Source organism: Piliocolobus tephrosceles, chromosome 21, assembly GCF_002776525.5.
Source record: "Piliocolobus tephrosceles isolate RC106 chromosome 21, ASM277652v3, whole genome shotgun sequence".
Taxonomy (NCBI): domain Eukaryota; kingdom Metazoa; phylum Chordata; class Mammalia; order Primates; family Cercopithecidae; genus Piliocolobus; species Piliocolobus tephrosceles.
The window spans coordinates 39,755,211-39,773,792 of record NC_045454.1 but is presented as its reverse complement, the minus strand read 5'-3'; the positions used below and the strand labels follow the sequence as shown (position 1 = coordinate 39,773,792).

General features: G+C 46.0%; 1 protein-coding gene across 3 annotated transcripts in view; it reads right to left on the bottom strand.

Moving 5' to 3' along the window:
* CACNA1A (calcium voltage-gated channel subunit alpha1 A) overlaps nucleotides 1-18,582 on the bottom strand; it is a 312,076-nt gene that overhangs the window by 132,373 nt on the left and 161,121 nt on the right. For all 3 annotated transcript variants that reach the window (XM_023188767.2, XM_023188768.1, XM_023188769.1), the window contains exons 7-10: nucleotides 8,786-8,889; nucleotides 7,413-7,528; nucleotides 5,906-5,962; nucleotides 3,296-3,385 (exon numbers count right to left, since the gene is read on the bottom strand). In XM_023188767.2, coding sequence (XP_023044535.1) covers nucleotides 3,296-3,385; nucleotides 5,906-5,962; nucleotides 7,413-7,528; nucleotides 8,786-8,889 — 367 coding nt within the window. The remainder of the gene's footprint in view (nucleotides 1-3,295; nucleotides 3,386-5,905; nucleotides 5,963-7,412; nucleotides 7,529-8,785; nucleotides 8,890-18,582) is intronic.

The window sequence follows — 18,582 nt, the reverse complement described above, 5'->3', positions numbered from 1 at the left end:
GGCTCACTGCAGCTTTGACCTTCTGGGCTCACGTGATCCTCCCACCTCAGCCTCACGAGTAGCTGGGACTATAGGTGTGTGCCACAATGCCCAGCTAACATTTGATAGAGACAGGGTCTCACTATGTTGCCCAGGCTGGTCTGAAACTCCTGGCCTCAAACGATCCTCCCACCTCGGCCTCCCAAAATGTTGGGATTACAGTCGTGAGCCACCACACCCTGCCTGTATTATTGCATTCTTTACATAAATAAAAAAAGGTAAATGTGATTCCTTGCCAGAATCCTGGAATTCCAGAGATCTCTTTTGGGGTGGTCTAGAAAACCACTGGCTAGATTGGGGGCTCCTTTCTTTGTCTTTTTGAGTAATCAGGCTGACGAGGTGGGTTTTGGTGGATTTGCCTGTAGCAAACGTGGCTATGAAATAACAAGCCACTGGCCTGGGTTTTGGGTCTGTTTAGAAAGCTGCAAGGTCACCTGCCTTGTTAACGGAGGTAGAGGCTGCAGTGGCAGCCAGCTGAGATGGCGCCATTGCCCTCCAGCCTGGGTGCTACAGCAAGACTCCATCTCAAAAAAAAATATATATATATATATATACACACACACACACACACACACACACACACACACACACACGCAGATTTTTTTTTGATGGAGTTTCACTCTTGTTGCCCAGGCTGGAGCGCAGTGGCGTCATCTCAGCTCATTGCAGCCTCCGCCTCCCAGTTTCAAGCGATTCTCATGCCTCAGCCTCGCGAGTAGCTGGGATTACAGGCGCACGCCACCACACCCACTTAATTTTTGAATTCTTAGTACAGACAGGGTTTCACCATGTTGGCCAGGCTGGTCTCCTACTCCTGACCTTAAGCAATCCGCCTGCTCGGCCTTCCAAAGTGCTGGGATTACAGGCGTGAGCCACCACGCCCGGCCAACAAAGCAGATTTTTAAGAATTAATCTTACTTATTTTTTTTAGAGACAGGTCCTCACTCTGTTGCCCAGGCTGCAGTGAAGTGGTACAATCATAGCTCACTGCAACCTTGAACTCCTGGGTTCAAGAAATCCTCCTGCCTCAGCTTCCCAGTAGGTGGGACTATAGGCGTGTGTGCCATAATGCCTGGTTAAGTTTTTAAACATTTTGTTTTTCAGAGATGGAGTCTTGTTATGTTGCCCAAGGTGGTCTTGAACTCCTGGCCTCAGGAGATCCTTCTTCACTGGCCTCCCAAAGCAGTGGGATTACAGGCGTGAGCCACTGTGCCTGGCCATAAAACAGATTTTAAAATAATGGAAGTAACGTAACACGTGAGACAGACATAATTGATCAAATACACAAGACACCGACTGAGCGTGCCAATTCTTGACATTTGCTTACAGGAGATTAAACAGATGCACACACAAGTGGAAGTAGAACGAGTTCTCCATTACAAGAAAAAGCGTGTTTTGGCTGGAAATTAAAAATGCAAATGAAAACAAGCTTTAAGGTTTCATTACAAACCCACTTAACTGGGAAAGGAAATTAAATTGGTAATATTCGATGGCCTGGGTGGGGAATCCACAAACATATGCATACTTGGCAGGGTTTATAAATGGGCTCCATGTTTTTGAAACTCAGAATGGCTCTTTGAATAATGAGTTGAAAAGCTGTTAATATCTTTGATCCTATAATTATCTCCAAGGAAATACGCCCAAAGGGTGGGGGAGAGTCATTGTACATAAATGTGCACAGCAGTGCTCTTCGTAAGAGAAATGACTGGAAACAACTCAAACACCCTATAAAAAAACTATGGCTAAACAAGCCATACTGTATCCACCCTACGAGATATGTGATCGCAATGGAAATTATGCCTAAACTCAGCAATAAGGCTATAAACTAGGGGTGAGCGAAAAAAGGGAATATGAAATAGACCAGAAACTACGGATCAGAAACACATGGATGTGCTAACTTCTCTCCTTCCTCCACTTCTCTCCCTCCCTCTCTTCCTCCCTTCCTCTTTCTCTTGCCATCCTTTCTTCCTCTAAATTGCGGCTACACAGTTTCCTAAGCAGCCTAAATTCCTTATCTCCTCAATCTTATTCCAGTCTTATTTCCTCTGCCTGGATGCTCTTCCTTCCATTAAAAACAAAGATCCATTAAAGAACAACAACAACAATACATTCTCACTTTAGAAGGTCACGATCAACATAGTCACAGTCAATGAATTAATAGGACAGAGGAGTGAGAAGGGAAAGAATAAATGTTCCCTCTTTCCTCAAACTCTGGCTCTTGTGGTGGCAAAGGTCTGAGCCCTGCCTCTCACACTGTTCTTTCTGCTATTACCACCACGGTGATCTCCTACCCATCCTTCAGTTTCCAGCTTAAACATCACTTCCTCCGGGTAGCCTTCCCTGATTGCTCCCCATCTTTCCAGAGCAAACTAAGCCCAGAGCCTCTCCCTGATGTGCCATTACCATTACAGGTTTATTTGTGTAATTCTCTGTTTAATTTCTATTTCCTGCACTGGACTGCGAGCTCCATGTAGGTAGGGATTTGGTTTGTGTCTTCTTTTTTTTTTTTTTTTGAGACAGGATCTTGCTCTGTTGCCCAGGCTGGAGGGCAGTGATGAGATCTCAGCTCACTGCAACCTCTGCTTCCCAGGTTCAAGTGATGCTCCCGCCTCAGCCTCCCGAGTGGCTGGGACTACAGGCTAAGTTTTTGTATTTTTAGTAGAGCCAGGGTTTCACCATGTTGGCCAGGCTGGTCTCGAACTCCAGACATCAGGTGATCCGCTCATCTCAGCTTCCCAAAGTGTTGGGATTACAGGCGTGAGCCACCGTGCCCAGCCCAGTTTGTGTCTTTTTTTTTTTTTTTTTTTCTGTGCCCAGGCTGGAGTGCAGTAACACAATAATGGCTCATTGCAGCCTCCACTTCCCAGGCTCAAGTGATCCTCCCAGTTCAGCCTCTCAAATGCCTGTGTCTTATTTGCAATCAGGCACCTAATATAAGCAGGTCCCCCATGAACACTTCCCGAGTGAGTCACAAACATTCACCAACATGACTGGGAGCTTGGTCCCTGCCAGGTGCCGGTTCGCCATGCTTTACGGGGATCATTTAGTAGAATTCCCACCAAATAATGAGAATCTAGGCACAGATGTTATTTCCATAATGGTGTAATCTGCCCCAAGACACACGCACAGGCGGGAAGGGGTGGAGCTGAGACCCAAATCCAGGCAGCACAGTTTGCAAGCCCTCTGCCCCCACCCCACTCCATCTCTAGGACGACAGGTGATGAACAACTGATAGGTGGCAGAGGAAGGGACTCACCCACAGAGGCTATATCAGCCAGCTGATCCTCAGCCTCTTCGGGGTTGAGCAAATCTGTCTTGCTTTTCTTTATGGTGGTTCTCCGCAGAGCTCCAACAATGGAAACATGGCAAGAGAAAAAGATGTTACCCTTTTTGCAACACAGACCATACGGACACAGTGTACCCTTGGATTTAACTCTCATGGCAACTGTTCTCACAGGAACTAATAGTATACCCATTTTTCAGATGTGTAAACTGAGGTTCAAGGTGGCACTATCACTTTGCTTAAAGGGGTAAAGACAAGAATCTAGTCGGGTTCAGTCCGACTCCAGGTCTGGGCCCTCAGCCACTATTTTCCCACTGGTTTATTTATTTATTTATTTATTTACTTATTTTTGAGACAGAATCTCGCTCTGTCACCCAGGCTGGAGTGCAGTGGTGTGATCTTGGCTCACTGCAACCTCCGCCTCCCGAGTCCAAGCAATTCTCCTGCCTCAGCTTCCTGAGTAGCTGAGACTACAGGCGTGTACCACTATGCCCGGCTAATTTTTGTATTATTAGTAGAGATGGGATTTTGCCATGTTGGCCAGGGCTGGTCAAACTCTTGACCTCAAGTGATTTGCCTGCCTTGGCCTCCGAAAGTACTAGGATTACAGGCGTGAGCTGCCACACTCAGCCTCTATTTTTAAATTCTAAGAAACCTAACTTTCTTATGAAAACAGTCCACCCCTTGACCAGTAGCATACTTGCTAGGCAGATTGCAATTTTGGGATTCTACCCTAGTATTCAAGCTATATACCCCTAGGGGCTCCACAGCAGACAGTAAGTTCAGGTGTAGACTTCCAATAAAGAGATTTAGGCAACCCATGGGTAATCTCCCCTCCCCAGCTAAAACAGTAAAATTCATTTTATAATCTTCTGGGACAGAGTGCCAGTTCTTTCATTTCCCTAAAATCCCTGGGATTTTAAATCAAAAGTCATCACCCCGTCTAACCAGTTTTCTTTCTTTTTTTTTGAGACAGAGTCTCACTCTGTCACCCAGGCTGGAGTGCAGTGGTGTGATCTCGGCTCACTGCAACTTCCGTCTCCCAGGTTCAAGCAATTCTCGTGGCTTAGCCTCCTGAGTAGCTGGGATTACAGGCATGTGCCATGACACCTAGCTAATTTTTGTATTTTTAGTATAGATGTGTTTCACCATGATGGCCAGGTTGGTCTTGAACTCCTGGCCTCAAGTGATCCACCCGTCTTGGCCTCCCAAAGTGCTGAGATTACAGGCGTGAGCCACCACACTCAGCTCCTGTCTAACCAGCTTTCTAAAGTGTGAGAAGATATATCTCAAGCAACAAGTTGCGTTTTTCAGGGAGTACTATTATTTTTCTTACTGCTGTTATTATTATATTGCAGGCATATCCTTCTGGCCTATCTCTAAATTCTTTTTTTTCTTTTGAAACAGGGTCTCACTCTGTCACCCAGGCTGGAGTGGAGTGATGCCCACTGCAACCTTGACCTCTTAGGCTCAAGTGATCCTCTTGCCTCAGCCTCCTGAGTAGCTGGGACCATAGGTACGTGCGTCACCACATCCGGCTACGTTTTTATTTTTTGTAGAGACGGAACCTCACTATGTTGCCCAGGCTGGTCTTGAACTCCCAGGCTCAAGTGTTCCTCCTGTCTCGGACTCCCAAAGTGTTGGGATTACAGGTGTGAGCCACGGACAGACCACATCCAGCCCTATCTCTAAATTCTAGTAAACTTTACTTTCATGAAGCCCCAGGTTGGATACACAGTGACTCTTAAACAGTCTGTCCCCTGACTCCCAGCTATGCTGGGCAGGTTGGGTTTTTGGACCCGTTTTTAATGGTCCCTCCTTTCATATTCAGGTTTCCAGGGGACCATGAATTGACGTCTATACTCCCAGCACTTTGGGAGGCCGAGGTGGGCAGATCACTTGAGGCCAGGAGTTCAAGACCAGCCTGGCCAACAATGCGAAACCCCATCTCTACCAACAATATAAAAATTAGCCACGCATGGTGGCACATGCCTGTAATCTCAGCTACTCATGAGGCTGAGGCAGGAGAATTGCTTGAACCTGAGAGGCAGAGGTTGCAGTGAGGTGAGATCATGCCACTGCACTCCAGCCTGGGTGACACAGCGAGACTCTGTCTCAATTTAAAAAAGAAAAAGAAAAAAAAAGAAAGTAAGTCATGGTTCTGTCTGGTTAAGTTTCTAACATGGGAGACAGCAGCCCTTCACAGTAAACTGGATTTTTGGTGGGATTATTATTTATTTAGCAAGCAGAAACGTTCTGACCCTATCCTAGGTGTTATATTTGCCATAATGAGTATCATTCTGAGAAACAATCTCATGATCTAGGGTATTGTTTATATCATACCCATTTTGCAGGTGAGAAAAACCAAGACACAAAGCAGAAAAAACCAGGTCCATGGTTAAAACAAAAAAGTGGAGGCCAGAATAGGGAAACTCTGCATGGAAGTCCTAAAATTCCTCCAGGAGGAACGTCCACCCCGTGGAGGATCCTTAGAGCCAGTCACCTGCTCTCCCCTGACTCCCCACCACAGCTTCTCCCTTCTCCCCTGGGCCCCACCCCCCGAGGTGGGTTCAGAGCGGTTACCATCAAAGGGATGCCTCTGCTCCCCGTCAGTTTCATCCTCGGCGAGGATCACCTCTTCTGAAGAGGAAGAGCACAGAGTTAAGCTCCCGCATTTGGAGGATGAGTTCTCTCTTGGACCGGGAAGGAGAAAGGTCTGCCCGGCCACGCCCATTCTCCCCTGGCTGATGATGACAGCTCAACCGGCCAAAAGACATGCTGCTGGTGGTTTCTGACCTCAAGCCCCACCTCCGCAACAGTGGCAAAAGCCAACATTCTCCCCACCTCGCGCAAAATAAAAACCAATATCCACACCACAGCTTATAAGCTCCTGCTTGATCTGATCTCCATTACCTTCCTGTCTTCCTCTCCTCCGACTCTTCCCCCCTCTCACTCCGTTTCACCTGCACTGGCTTCCTTGCTGTGTCTCAAATACGCTCCGAGCTCAGGGCCTTTGCACTTGCTGCCTCTGCCTGGAATGCCCCTTCCCTTGACGTCCCCACAGCTTCCTTCTTCATGTCCTTCAGGTCTCTCTACTCAGAGGTACTTTCTTAGAGAAGCTTTCCCTGACCACCCTGCCTCCAATTTCCTACTCTTTTTTATCTTCTGACACGGAGTCTTGCTCTGTCGCCCAGGCTGGAGTGCAGTGGTGTGATCTCAGCTCACTGTAACCTCTGCCTCCTGGGTTCAAGTAATTCTCCTGCCTCAGCCTCCCGAGTAGCTGGGATTACAGGCATGCGCCACCATGACCAGCTAATTTTTGAATTTTTAGTAGAGACTGGGTGTCACCATGTTGGCCAGGCTCGTCTCGAATGCCTGACCTCAGGAAATCTGCTCGCCTTAGCCTCCCAAAGTGCTGGGATGACAGGCGTGAGCCACTGCTCCCGGCCAACTTCCTACTCTGTTTTATCTTCCTAGTCTTTTATCTTCCTTTTCTGAATTTGGGAGTTCCCAATATGAAATGTATTTGTTTGTTTTATCTTTCTCACTAGAATATCTGAGCTCTGAGGGCAGGGATTTGGTGTGTATTGTTTACTCTCATATCCTCAGTGCTTAGATCAGTGCCTGGCACACAGCAGGTACTCCCTAAATGTTTATTAAATTGCTGAACAAATAAATATGTGTCTACCATGTATCAGGCACTGCTCTCCCCAAGTGACTTAGCTGAGATTATTTTACTAAATACTCCAATAGTACTATGATGTAGGCACTATCATTGCCTCCATGTAACAGCTGAGGAAACGGAGGTACAGGGATGTGTAGTGCACGGGTAAAAAGTGGCAGGGCTGGGATGTAAACCAACATCTAATTTCAGAATTCAAGCAATGTGATGTCAGATCCTGGCTTCATCCTAGACTTTTTCATATCAGACCCTGGATTCTTGTTGATAAAATTTGGGACTACCAATTCAGGTTCTGTTTCTCCTCCTATCACGACCCTCCCAGCTTAGCCTTCTCCAAACTGTATGACTCTCTTTGTGCTCCGCGGCCTGGGATCTCCATCCCTGGGCCCCAGGATGAAAGGGCCTCACCTGCTTTTGAGATCCACTCCATGTACCCATTGAGCTCACGTTCAATCTGTTGTTGCCGCCTCAGCTTCAGAAAAGCCCGCCGGTTCTCCACCCGTTCCCTTTCTTTGGCAAACTCCCTGCAGAAGCATAGAAAAGCCAGAGTATGGCTGTTTTGAAAATGTTAGGAAATGTGTGTGTGTGCGTGTGTGAGTGTTTGGGGATTCAGAAGTCTCTGGAGGTTAGGAGTTTTCAACAGGAGGAGTCAGGTCTTCTGGGAAAAGACTGGGATATTATAGCGATGGGTGCTTCTGCCAGCTTCACACATTTCCCAACAACTGTGCCTAGGTAAAGAAAAAGGCCAGGCACAGTGGCTCATGTCTGTAATCCCAGCCCTTTGTGAGGCTGAGATGGGAGTATCATTTAAGGCCAGGAATTTGAGACCAGCCTGACAACATAGTGGGTCCCATCTCTATGAAACATAAAAAATTTAGCTGGGCATGGTGCATACACCTGTTGCCCTAGCTACTCAGGAGGCTGAGGCAGGAGGATTGCTTGTGCCTAGGAGTTCTAGGTTACAGTGAGCTATGGTCGCCCCACTACACTCCAGTCTGGGTAATAAAGCTAGACACTGTCTCTAAAATAAAAAAAATTAAAAAAAAAAAAAGAAAGGATAAAACCATGCCATGCCAACCACCACTGGCTGCATACTTCATTCTCATTCTCTTCATACTCTTGGCTAATAATTATTTCAGCCCTCTTTTAAGTTAGACCAATAAGCCCTAGAGCAGGTTGGCTTCTCTGCCATAGGCCCCACCTCTTCCTGTTTCCCTTCTTCCTTTTCCTGTTTGGAACATGAAGTGGCCATCTTGAGGGCATGAGGCAGCCATCTTAGGACCATGAGGTATCCATGAGATTGGAAGCCTCTGGTAAAGATGTCAGAATGGAAAGCTGGAAGAATCTGGGGTTGCTGATGGTGCTATGGAACCACCATACAAGTGCCCAGACTTCTTATGGTAAGAAAAATGAAGCCCATTTATGATTAAGCCAAAAAAATCTTGGGGAAAGAGGATAATATGGGTCAGGAAAATACACTGTTAGAGCATATGCTATGATTTTATATTTGGAAAATGGGGGAGAAGTAAATCCAAACTATTGGTTTTTAAAAAAAAATGTAAAGAAAGTAAAGCCCATATGAACTCCCTCACTGGGTACCCCTAGCAGTACACAACCTCTTCACCTGTACATGGCTTGCTAATAACAGTCTGGTAACCCAGACAAGGGGAGAAGCCTTTTCTCTGTCTAGTGAATGAAAACAAAGCTTCAATGGCCTGTCCTTGGGAAGAAGTTGGCAAAGAGGAGTGAGTGGGATGGGGTGGGGAGTAGCAGAGACTTACCCTGACAGCACACCCAGCACAAGGTTCAGCATAAAAAAGGAGCCGATGATGATGAGGGGGATGAAGTACAACCAGTTCCAAGTGTTCCCTGAGGCATCGTTGCTCTGTAGGGTGTGAGGAGGGAAAGCAGGTGAGAGTTGACTGGGACTCAGATAGAACCTGACAGGTGAGGGATGGGGAAGCTCTTGTTCTCTTATGGCTCTGTCTTAAATGTTCTTGGCTTGTGGAGTTCTGGGGCTGTGGCATCCCAGAGGGGGAAACAGAGGAACATTTTCTGGAGAAAACATCCAAAGGGAAAAGTTTTCTCTTAATTATGTTGTCCTCACATAACATAATTGACCTGGGAATGAGTAAGAAACACAAGAGGCCTTCCCAGACCAGAGTCCAGGAGGAGAAGGAAAAAGAAAACAAAACAAAACACAAAACCTACTGAAATGGATTAATTAATCCCTGGTTCCTTCCCTTCTCCCAACACAGTCACAGACTCCCCTTAGAGGAGATGCATGACCACAGGGTCTGATGGCCTGGTGAAATCACCAAGCCAGACAGATGGGCCATGAACCTTTTCCTCAAGTGTCTCCCTGCTGCATTCCTTGCAGCCTTAATGTCAATCACAAAAAATTCTCAGAAGTTTCAGTTCAATTTTCAAGGGGAAAAAGGCCACAAACAGAATACTCTCTGAAACAGAAAACAGAACACTATAGCAAGAAGGAAGTAATATGAGGGGAAGAAAATCAAGGAGAGGAGGTATGTGTGTGTGTGTGACACACACACACAGAGAGAGAGAGAGAGAGAGAGAGAGAGGGAGATAGAGAAGAATGATAAAAACCAGCACTGAGAGAGAGAGAGAAAAGAATGATAAAACCCAGCACTTACAGAGTATTTATGGTGTGCTGGCACCATCCTAAGCACATTATGTATGTTAGCTCACTTAGTCATTTAATCCTCATGATGCCTCTATGTTATAATGTCCATGTTACCATTGAGGAAACTGAGGCTCAGAAAGACAAAATCATCAGCCCAAGGTCACAGAGCTATTCAGTAATAGACATGCGATTTGAACTAGCCAGCTGGGCCCCAGAGTCCATGGGCTTAACCTCTGTGCTGGGAAGCCTTGCCTCCAGCTGTCAGGGCAGGGGTAGCCTTTCAATGGTTGATCACCCTGTGACACCTGCAGAATGCAGGCTCTCAAGAGTGGCTTTAAAAGCCCATCTTTAAAAGCATATATGACACTGCTGCTGCCTAGGAGAAAGGCTAAAATGAGAAAGAAGTTAAGATGAGGTCATTACTACGAGGTGTCTGTGAAACTGTAGAGCAACTAGAACCCTCATAACCTGCCAATCGGAGGGCACCATGTTGTATTCATCTCCTGTGGCTGCTGTTACAAGGAACCACAACCTAGGTGGCTTAAACAACAAAGATTTATTGTCTTACAGTTATAGAGGCCAGAAATCCAAGATCAAGGTGTCAGAAAGGCTGATTCCTTCTGAGGGCTGTGAGAGAGAATCTGTTTTATCCTTCTCTCCTAGCTTCTGGCGGTTTGCTGGCAATCTTTGCTGATTCTTGGCTTGTAGAGGCATCATCCTGATCTCTGCCTTTGTTTAAACATGGCATTCTTCCTCTGTGTGTGCCTGTCTCTGTGCCAAAATCTCCCCTTTTTATATGGACACCATCATATTGGATTATGGCCCACCCTAATGATCTCATTTTGGCTATTATGCAGTTTTAAAACTGCAATTACTTTTGCACCAACCTAACAATTACATGTGCAATGAATCCATTTCCAGATAAGGTCACATTCCGAGGTGCTGGGGGTTAGGACTTCAACATATGAATTTTGGGGTGAGACAATAAAACCCATAACACACGGTACAACTACTTGAAAAACTGGTGTTGAGAGTTTCTATACTAAAAGTAATTAGGTCATGCTTAACAATGGGCATACGTTCTGAGAAATGTGTCATTAGGTCATTTTGTTGTGCAAACATCATGGATTGTACTTACCCAAGCCTAGACGGTATAGCCTACTACACACCTAGGCTGCATGGTCTAGCCTATTGATCCTAGGCTATAAACCTGTACAGCATGTTATTCTGTGGAATACTGTAGGCAACTGTAACTTAGTGGTGTATCTAAAAATATCTAAAAACAGAAAAGCTATAGTAAAATACTGTATGATAATCACTGTTATATATTCGGTCCATTATGGGACCACTGTTATATATTTGATCTGTTGTTCACCAAAATGCCATTATGCAGCGTATGACCATATGTACCTTTGCCAAGACCCAGTAATTCTTGGATGGTTACCTATCCAAGATCATTACAATTAGATAGTAATTCTGAATAGTTACCCAACAGAAAGCACACACAAGGACATTTCAGAGCAGTGGTATTCATCATAGCCCCAAACTGCAAACAATCCACACTGTTATCAACAGGAGACAGAGGACACATGCAATGAACAATGTCACAGGTCACATGAGATCTTAAAAAGTTAATGTCAAGCAAAAGAAGCCAGACAGAAAACAGCATACATGTAAGATTTCACTTATGCAAAATACAAAAACAGGCTAAACTAGTGAATGATGCTCAAAGTCCTGGTAGGGGTACCCTTGCGGGGAGGTAGTGACTAGGAACTGGATATGATGGAGGGCTTCTGGGGCTGAGAAGGTTCTGTTTCCTCATTTGTGGGCTGGTTACATGGGTGTGTTTAGTTTGTGACAATTAATCAAACTCCTCACTTATAATCTGTGGATGTTTCTGTATGTTTATTGTACTTCAATTTTTAAAACTTTTCTTTTTTTTTTTGAGACGGAATCTCGCTCTGTCACCCAAGCTGGAGTGCAGTGGTGTGATCTCAGATCACTGCAACCTCTGCCTCCCTAGTTCAAGCAATTCTCCTGCCTCAGCATCCTGAGTATTTGGGATTACAGGTGCCGGCCACCACACCTGGCTAATTTTTGTATTTTTAGTAGCAACAGGGTTTCACCATGTTGGTCAGGCTGGTCTTGAACTCCTGACCTCCTGAGCCGACTGCTCTAGCCTCTCAAAGTGCTGGGATTACAGGCGTGAGCCACTGAGCTCGGCAAAACAATTTTTTTTTTAATAGTCAACTTTACCTTAAAAAGAAAGAAAATACTGATACGTGCTGCAACATGGGTGAACCTTGAGGGCATTATGCTATGTGAAATAAACCAGTCATAAAAGGGAAAATCCTGTATGATTCCATTTATAGGAGGTCCCTAGAGTCGTCAGAATCATAAAAACAGAAAGTAGCATGGTGGGTGCCAAGGGCTGGGGGAGGGGGAACAGGAAGTTGGTGTTTAGTGGGGACAGAGTTACATTTGGAAGATGGAAATGTTTGGGAGATGGATGGTGGTGATAGTTGCACAGCAATGTGAATGTATTACACTTAATGTCACAGAACTGTATCCTTAACAATGGTTAGGATGGCAACAGTATATTAATGGTTTCCAATAGCTAGAAGGAGGAGCTTGAATGTTCCTAACAGAAAGAAACAATAAAGGTCGGAGAAGATGAATACGCTAATTACCCCAATCTGAGCACTGTGCATTATATGTATTGAAACATCACTAGGTACCCCATGAATAAGCACAATTATGACTTGTCAATTAAAAAATATTAAAAAGTTAAAAAAAAATTAGGATGGTAAATTTTATGTTGTGTGGGTTTGCCACGGATACAGAAAAAAAAAAAAAAAAAAGCCCTGAAAATAAAACTAACCAAGCCAATCATGGTCTGTTTAATCATGGACACAGACAGGTTCCAGGGACAATGAATGTGCCAGCCACCAGCCCACATCCTTGTTTTAACAGGCCCAGAAATGCCAGCGCTTCGCTTCTGGAAGGTTCTGGGAGAAACAACCGAGTCAGCAGAACCATGGCTGGACAGAAGGCAGCACTGGCTTTGTGCTTTTCTCTCTGTCACTGTGGTGGCTGAGGGCTTCTCGTTCCCATTTCTCAGGGCTAAATATAGCCCAGGGAATGAAACTCTGCACCGGCCACCAGTAGGGAGACTGTGAGCCGTCACGAGGAGCAGGCTCAGATGACAGGGACAGGGTGGAGGATGGGGGAGAGGGACAGGACTGAACAGGGAAAAGCAACCGGGGCCCTTCCATGCCAAGGCAGCCCGTCCATCTCAGATGCTGCCAACAGGACCCGAATCTGCCCTTGCCCGGCTCCCCGACAGGCTTGGGGACCTCTGGGCACAGGACATGCTACCCAGCACCACAACAGACACACATGGAGGTTTGGACTGTTTGAGCTCATTTAATCCTCTCATGAACCCCAGGAGTGGGTACATAATCATCTCCACCCTCCCGGGTGAGAAAACTGAGGCATAGAGAGGTTTTTTGTTTGTTTGTTTGTTTGTTTTTTTTTTGAGATGGAGTCTCACTCTGTCACCCAGGCCGGAATGCAATGGTGCTATCTTGGCTCACTGCAACCTGCACATTCTGGGTTCAAGCAGTTCTCCTGACTCACCCTCCCAAGTAGCTGGGATTATAGGTGCTTGCCACCATGCCCAGCTAATTTTTCTATTTTTAGTAGAGGCAGGGTTGCACTATGTTGACCAGGCTGGTCTCGAACTCCCGACCTCAGGCGATCCACCCACCTTGGCCTCCCAAAGTGCTGGGATTACAGGTGTGAGCCACCGCGCCTGGCCGAGAGGTCAAATTACATGCCCACAGTTCTGTTGTGGGTTGCAGTCGGTCCCCGCAGAAAGATGCATTGAAGAAGTCCTAACCCCCGGTACCTATGAATTGGAAATAGGGTCTTTGCAGATGGAATCAAGTTAAGATCAGGTCATTAGGGCGGACCCTTATCCTACCTGACAGGTTTCTTTATAAAAAGGGGACATCTGGGCAGAGCGCAGTGGCTCACATCTGCAGTCCCAGCTACTCAGGAGGCTGAGGTAGGAGGATTGCTTGAGGTCAGGAGTTTGAGGCTGCGGTGAGCTATGATTGCGCCACTGCACTCCAGCCTGGGAGACAAAGCAAGACCCTGTCTAAAGTAAATAAATAAACAAATAAATAATAAGAAAAGGAGAAACTTGGGCACAGAGACAGCCTTGCACAGAGGGAGAGGGTCATGTGAAATGGAGATGAAGGTGGAATTAGGGCAATGTGTCTACAAGACAAGGAACACCAAGGATTATTAGCAAACCACCAGAAGCTACGAGAGAGGCAAGAAGGGACTTCAGACCAGGTCTCAGAGGCACCATGGCCCATCTGACCTTGACGATCTGTGGACTTCTGGCCTCCCGAACTGCGAGAGAATAAATAAATTTGTTGTTTTCAGCTACTGTATTTGTGGTTCTTTGTTATGCAAGCTACAGGAAATAAATGAAGTCACTCAGCTACTAAATGGCAGAGGGGGCCTCCAACCCTCCCACCTCTCTGCTTTTATCTCCTCCCCTTTTCCCTTGCTCACTCCGTTCCAGCCACCTGGCTTCCTTGCAGTTCCTCAGCCACGCCAAGCACAGTCCTACCTCAGGGCCCTTGCACAGGCTGTTCCCCTGCCTGGAATGTTCTTCCCCGAGACTGCTACATGGTTCCCCCTCACCTCCTTCAGGTTTCTTACTCAAATGCCACCTTCTGAGGGAGGCCTCCCCTGATGGCCCTTTACAATTGCATCCCTCATTTCTGGTCCCCACTTCCTGTTTCTTTTTTCCCTTTTGCATTTCACCACTTATACACTTTACTTATTTCTCTTGTTCTCTCGTTTTCCTGGCTGGAATGTCCATTCAGCAAGGGCGAGGGGCTTTGTCCTTTTTGTTCCCTTCTGTATTCCTGTATTCCCAGCCCCCGAGGACAACATCTGGCACAGAGTTGGTGCTCAGTAAGTGGTGTCTGTTGAATGACGGACTGAGAGTTGGGTCCAAGTTCCCTGCATAGCTCAGATCGTCAACCCCAAGCCAAGTTTCCTCCTGAATTCTCATCTGCACCATCCTCTCTGGGGAGTGGGCTTCTGCTGCCTGATTTTAGAGACACTCTTCCTCTTCCAGACTCATTCAATTATTCAATTCCATACTCTGCATTCAACAATTCACAGGGAAGAAGTTGGTGGAAGGCTGGGTGCAGTTTTGGATCAGGAGATGGGCTTTCCCTGGTTTGGGGGTGGGGGTGGGTGGATTTTGTTCAGGAGCAAAATGAAAAGCACATTTTACAAGCACAAAGACTGGAGATGCCATGGCTGTTCTACGACAATTCATCAGCAAAGATGGGGTCACAGATCTCCTCTCCTGGTTCTCATCTCCTCTTTGGCAGTTCAAGTTAAGGGAGGGATATGCACAGTCTGGATTCAGGGAGGAGAGTGGGGGAGGATGGCTTGCTCATGTGTTAAATTCATTAATAATACTGGGAAGGATGTGCTCGAGAGATCGCCTTGCCTTCCTTCCAAGGGCTCAAAGAGTTCCGCTGCCTGGAACACTGTTTCCCATTAATGCTGCCATCAAATATTTCCAGCAATATGGCGGGATGGTCCTTCCTGGTCCCTTTGGGGTTGGCTGAGGACATGCTAAGCCCTGGTCAATGAGGAGTGAGTGGAAATAGCTATCACTTTGGAGCCAGAGCAGTGAATTTTTAGTGTAGGACCTTGTGGCATTCCTTTTTCCCTTCTGGAAGAGCAAGTGGCAATGTTCTAGGTGATTAGCTAGGTCCCAAGTGACTACACTGAACAAAGCGCCCCTTCTTCCCCACTGCCAACCTGCACTGGACATGTAGCATGAGCAGGAAATACATCTGTTGTTAAAAGTCATGGAGGTTTTGGGGATGTTTGTTACTGCAGCATAACTTGGCTGCCCTGACCAAGACATCTTTCTAATTAATTTTTTATATTTTATAGAGATGGGGTCTCTATGTTGCCCAGGCTGATCTCAAACTCCTGGAGTCAAGTGATCCTCCTGCCTCAGCCTCCCAAAGTGCTGGGATTATAGGCATGAACCACTACACCCAGCCAGATTGATACAGTTTGATATCTCCATAGTTTGCTCCTTCACCTCTTTTTTTTTTTTTTTTTTTCAGATGGAGTCTTGCTCTGTTGCCAAGCCTGGAGTGCAATGGTGTGATCTCAGCACACTGCAGCCTCTACCTCCTGGGTCCAAGCGATTCTCTGCCTCAGCCTCCTGAGTAGCTGGGATTACAGGCACCCACCACCATGTCCAGCTAATTTTTGTATTTTTTAAAATAGAGACGAGATTTCACCATGTTGATCAGGCTGGTCTCGAACTCCTGACCTCAGGTGATCCACCCGCTTCGGCCTCCCAAACTGCTGGGATTACAGGCATGAGCCCCCGCACCCAGCCTCCTTCTGGTCTTTCTTAAATGCCAACTTCTGATTGACTCTTTTATGGATCCCATGAGGCAGGTGAGAAAGTGTCTGTCTCCTGCATGTCTGATGGAGAACATACATTCTTCTCATCAGCACCTGGACATTTTCCAAGATAGACCACATGTTAGGCCACAAAACAAGTCTCAACAAATTCTAAAATACTGGAATTCTGTCAGGTATCTTCTTGGACTACCCTGGGGTAAAACTAGAAATCAATACCAAGAAAAATTCAGAAACGATGGAAATATATGGCTATTAAACAACATGCTCCTGAATGACCACTGGGTCAGTGAAGAAATTAAGATGGAAATTTAAAAACTTTTTGAAACGAATGAAAATACAGACACAACACACCAACACCTGTGAGATGCAGCAGAAGCAGTGCTGAGGGAAGTTTACACTTGATCTTAGCTAAAGGGCCAAGAAGCAATTAAGAGGGAAGTGTATAGCATCAGATACCTACATCACAAAAAATAGAGGCCGGATGTGGTGGCTCACGCCTGTCATCCCAGCACTTTAGGGGGCTGAGGCAGGAGGATCTCTTGAGCTAGGGGTTTGAGACCAGCCTGGGCAACACAGTGAGACCCCGTCTCTAAAAAAATAAAAATAAAAAAATTTAGCTGGGTGTGGTGCTGTGCACCAGTCGTCCCAGCTACTGAGGATGTTGAAGTGAGAGGTTCGCTTGAGCCCAGGAGGCAGAGGTTGCAGTGAACCAAGATCACGCCACTGTACTCCAACCTGGGCACCACAGTGAGACTCTGTCTCAACAAAGTAAAAAAACAAAACAAAGAAACAAAAAACTACAAATTAAGAACCCAACACGTACCTCAAGGAGCCAGAAAAGCAAGAACAAATCAAACCCAAAGTTAGCAGAAGAAAGGTCAAGTTCAAGATCACAATCAGTCAATTATTTCCGTTCTCTGAACCTCTGCCTGGAGCAACTCTGCCTTTAGGTCTTTGCTTGGCCAATTTCTTCTTATCACTCAACCCTTAGATCCACTGTGCCCCCATCAGAGAAGCCTTCTTGGACCTCTCAATCAAAAGGACTTGCCCCTTCCTGCAGCTCAGCCAGACATCTCATTCTCTTCCCAGGACGTTCCACTGTCTGAATCATCTTGTCAACTTATGCACTTCAAGATTGTCATCTTGAACATCAGCTCCTCGACGGTAGAGATTTTCCTGTCTTAATCCCAGCGTCCAGATCAGCACCAGGCACATAGTCGGTGCTTGCTAAGCATTAGTTGCATAGTCAATACAAATGTTCCTGGGGTTCCTGTTGGTGGATCATTTTATTTATTTATTCATTTTTTTGAGACAGAGTCTCACTCTGTCACCCAGGCTGGAGTGTGGTGGCACAATCTAGGCTCACTGCAACCTCTGCCTCCCGGGTTCAAGTGATTCTCGTACCTCGGCCTCCCAAGTAGCTGGGATTACAGGCATGCACCACCACGCCCAGCTAATTGTTTCGTGTTTTTTTTTTTTTTTAGTAAATATGGGGTTTCTCCATGTTGGCCAGGCTGATCTTGAACTCCTGGGCTCAAGTGATCTGCCCTCCTCAGCCTCCCAAAGTGTTGGGATTACAGTGGTGAGCCACCACGCCCAGTTTGGTGAATCATTTAAATAATAAACACAGGAAATGTGTTTATCCCAAATCCAAATAATTAAGCTATTTTTCTGGAAAAGGAGAGGCAGAAGGCAGAATTATGGTCACATTAGCCAAGTCTTTTTGGGCTGATGAAATACTCCCCACATTTGCCTCGATTCCCGCCACTTCTGTGCCTTGGTGGATGGAGAAACTGAGGCTGAGAGAGGCAGTGTGATGTGCCTGGATCATATGGGTGCAGATGGCATGGGTGGGGTTAGACCCGTCATTCTGGCTTACAACCGACTGATTTTTTCCCACTTCACCCCTTCTCTGTACTTGCATAGTATTTTAAGTATATAACAATGGGCCCAAGAGAGCTTCAAGGGTAAGGGATATTCATCCCAGTATTGCTGGTGGCGCCTGGCGCTTAGAAAGCGCTCCATAAATACTCATCAAACAAATTAATGGCTGAGTCCCAGCAAAATCCTTAAGTGCCTTCTGTTTTATGGTTTATTTTCCTCTAACTTTTTTGAGCATGGTTCAGGCAGAAAAAGCATACAGGATGTTAAAACAAACAAACGAACAAAAAGACACAAAAAACTCAGCTCAGGAGAACGCCCAATTCTCCAGTATATGGGATAAACATGGGGGTGGATTTGACCGTGAAAAAGCGGAAATCTGACAGTGACCATGAGGGAGGCCGTGTGTCCCACTTTACACCCATTTTAGATCATGCCAGCCCTGTAAATTATTTTTTCAGTCCTCTTTTTCCCCTTTCACTCTCAAAATGGTCCTGGTTTGGATCATACATTATATAGGCTGTCTGTTCATGAAGTCTTTTTTTTTTTTTTTTTTTTTTT